Below are 940 nucleotides of genomic sequence, written 5' to 3'. Positions count from 1 at the left end.
ATTATTATTATTATTATTATTATTATTATTATTATTATTATTATTATTATTATTATTACCGTTTTATTGATTTATCATCGAAACAATACTATCTTGTTTGTATATGTTGATGTTTACGGTATATATATATATCGAATGTAGCTACATTTATCGTTAGTATGCGGAAATGCAATAATAACAATTAATCGAAAAATTATCATTTTCGCAAGTGTCGTTGGAAAAGTTAGTAGAGAGGATACATTTATGAAACGCAAATTAAAAATTTTCGATTTAAATAAGATGTTGGTCCTCGATCTGGTAAAAAATTTTTTTCCAATAAATCCTTTTAGCGAAAGTGTACATAAATACTTACGATATTCGAGTAATGATAAAGAAAAAAAAAAAAAAAGAAGAAAAATAATCAGAAAAGAATCAAGAATCACCTCTCCATTCAACGGGACAAAAATCGTGAGCTTAAATGCAATTCTTCGTAACAAACAATTAATAAACAAATTATCATTTTCGCAACTACTTTAGTAGAGAGAATACATTTATAAAAAATGCAAATTAAAAATTTTCGATTCAAGTAACGAGTAAGTTATTCATTCTTCGATCTGGTAAAAAAAATTTTTTCCAATAAATCTTTTTTAACGAGAGCGTACATAAATACTTACGATATTCGACTCGATGAAAAAAAAAAGAAAAAAAGAAAAGAAGAAAAATACGAGGAAAGAATCATCTCTCCATTCAACGGGACGAAAATCGCGAGCTTAAACGCAATTAGTTCCATTAATTCCACCCGTTAGCCACGATCGCGTCCCCGAATCGAATTAATTCCCCCTCTCCTTCCCTCCCTCCCTCCTCTCTCATCTCCCTAACCGCTCGCCCGGTGACCCGGTGTCTGCTTTGTGAATTAGTGAAAGCGATCAACGACAAGTTGAAAAGCGAGGCCCACAACCAG

The 940-nt window shown here is 31.3% G+C and overlaps 1 protein-coding gene and 1 long non-coding RNA gene across 2 annotated transcripts in view; one reads left to right on the top strand and one right to left on the bottom strand.

Moving 5' to 3' along the window:
- The window catches only part of LOC116185458, a 130,946-nt gene that overhangs the window by 83,419 nt on the left and 46,587 nt on the right, over positions 1 to 940 (bottom strand). The window lies entirely within an intron of this gene.
- LOC102672487 overlaps positions 1 to 940 on the top strand; it is a 5,229-nt gene that overhangs the window by 1,994 nt on the left and 2,295 nt on the right. The window contains exon 4 of the mRNA XM_006614491.2: positions 897 to 940. Within this exon, the coding sequence (XP_006614554.1) occupies positions 897 to 940 (44 nt within the window). The remainder of the gene's footprint in view (positions 1 to 896) is intronic.

The sequence above is a fragment of the Apis dorsata genome, unplaced genomic scaffold, assembly GCF_000469605.1.
Source record: "Apis dorsata unplaced genomic scaffold, Apis dorsata 1.3 scaffold_188, whole genome shotgun sequence".
NCBI classification, from domain to species: domain Eukaryota; kingdom Metazoa; phylum Arthropoda; class Insecta; order Hymenoptera; family Apidae; genus Apis; species Apis dorsata.
This window is presented reverse-complemented; position numbering and strand designations above follow the sequence as displayed.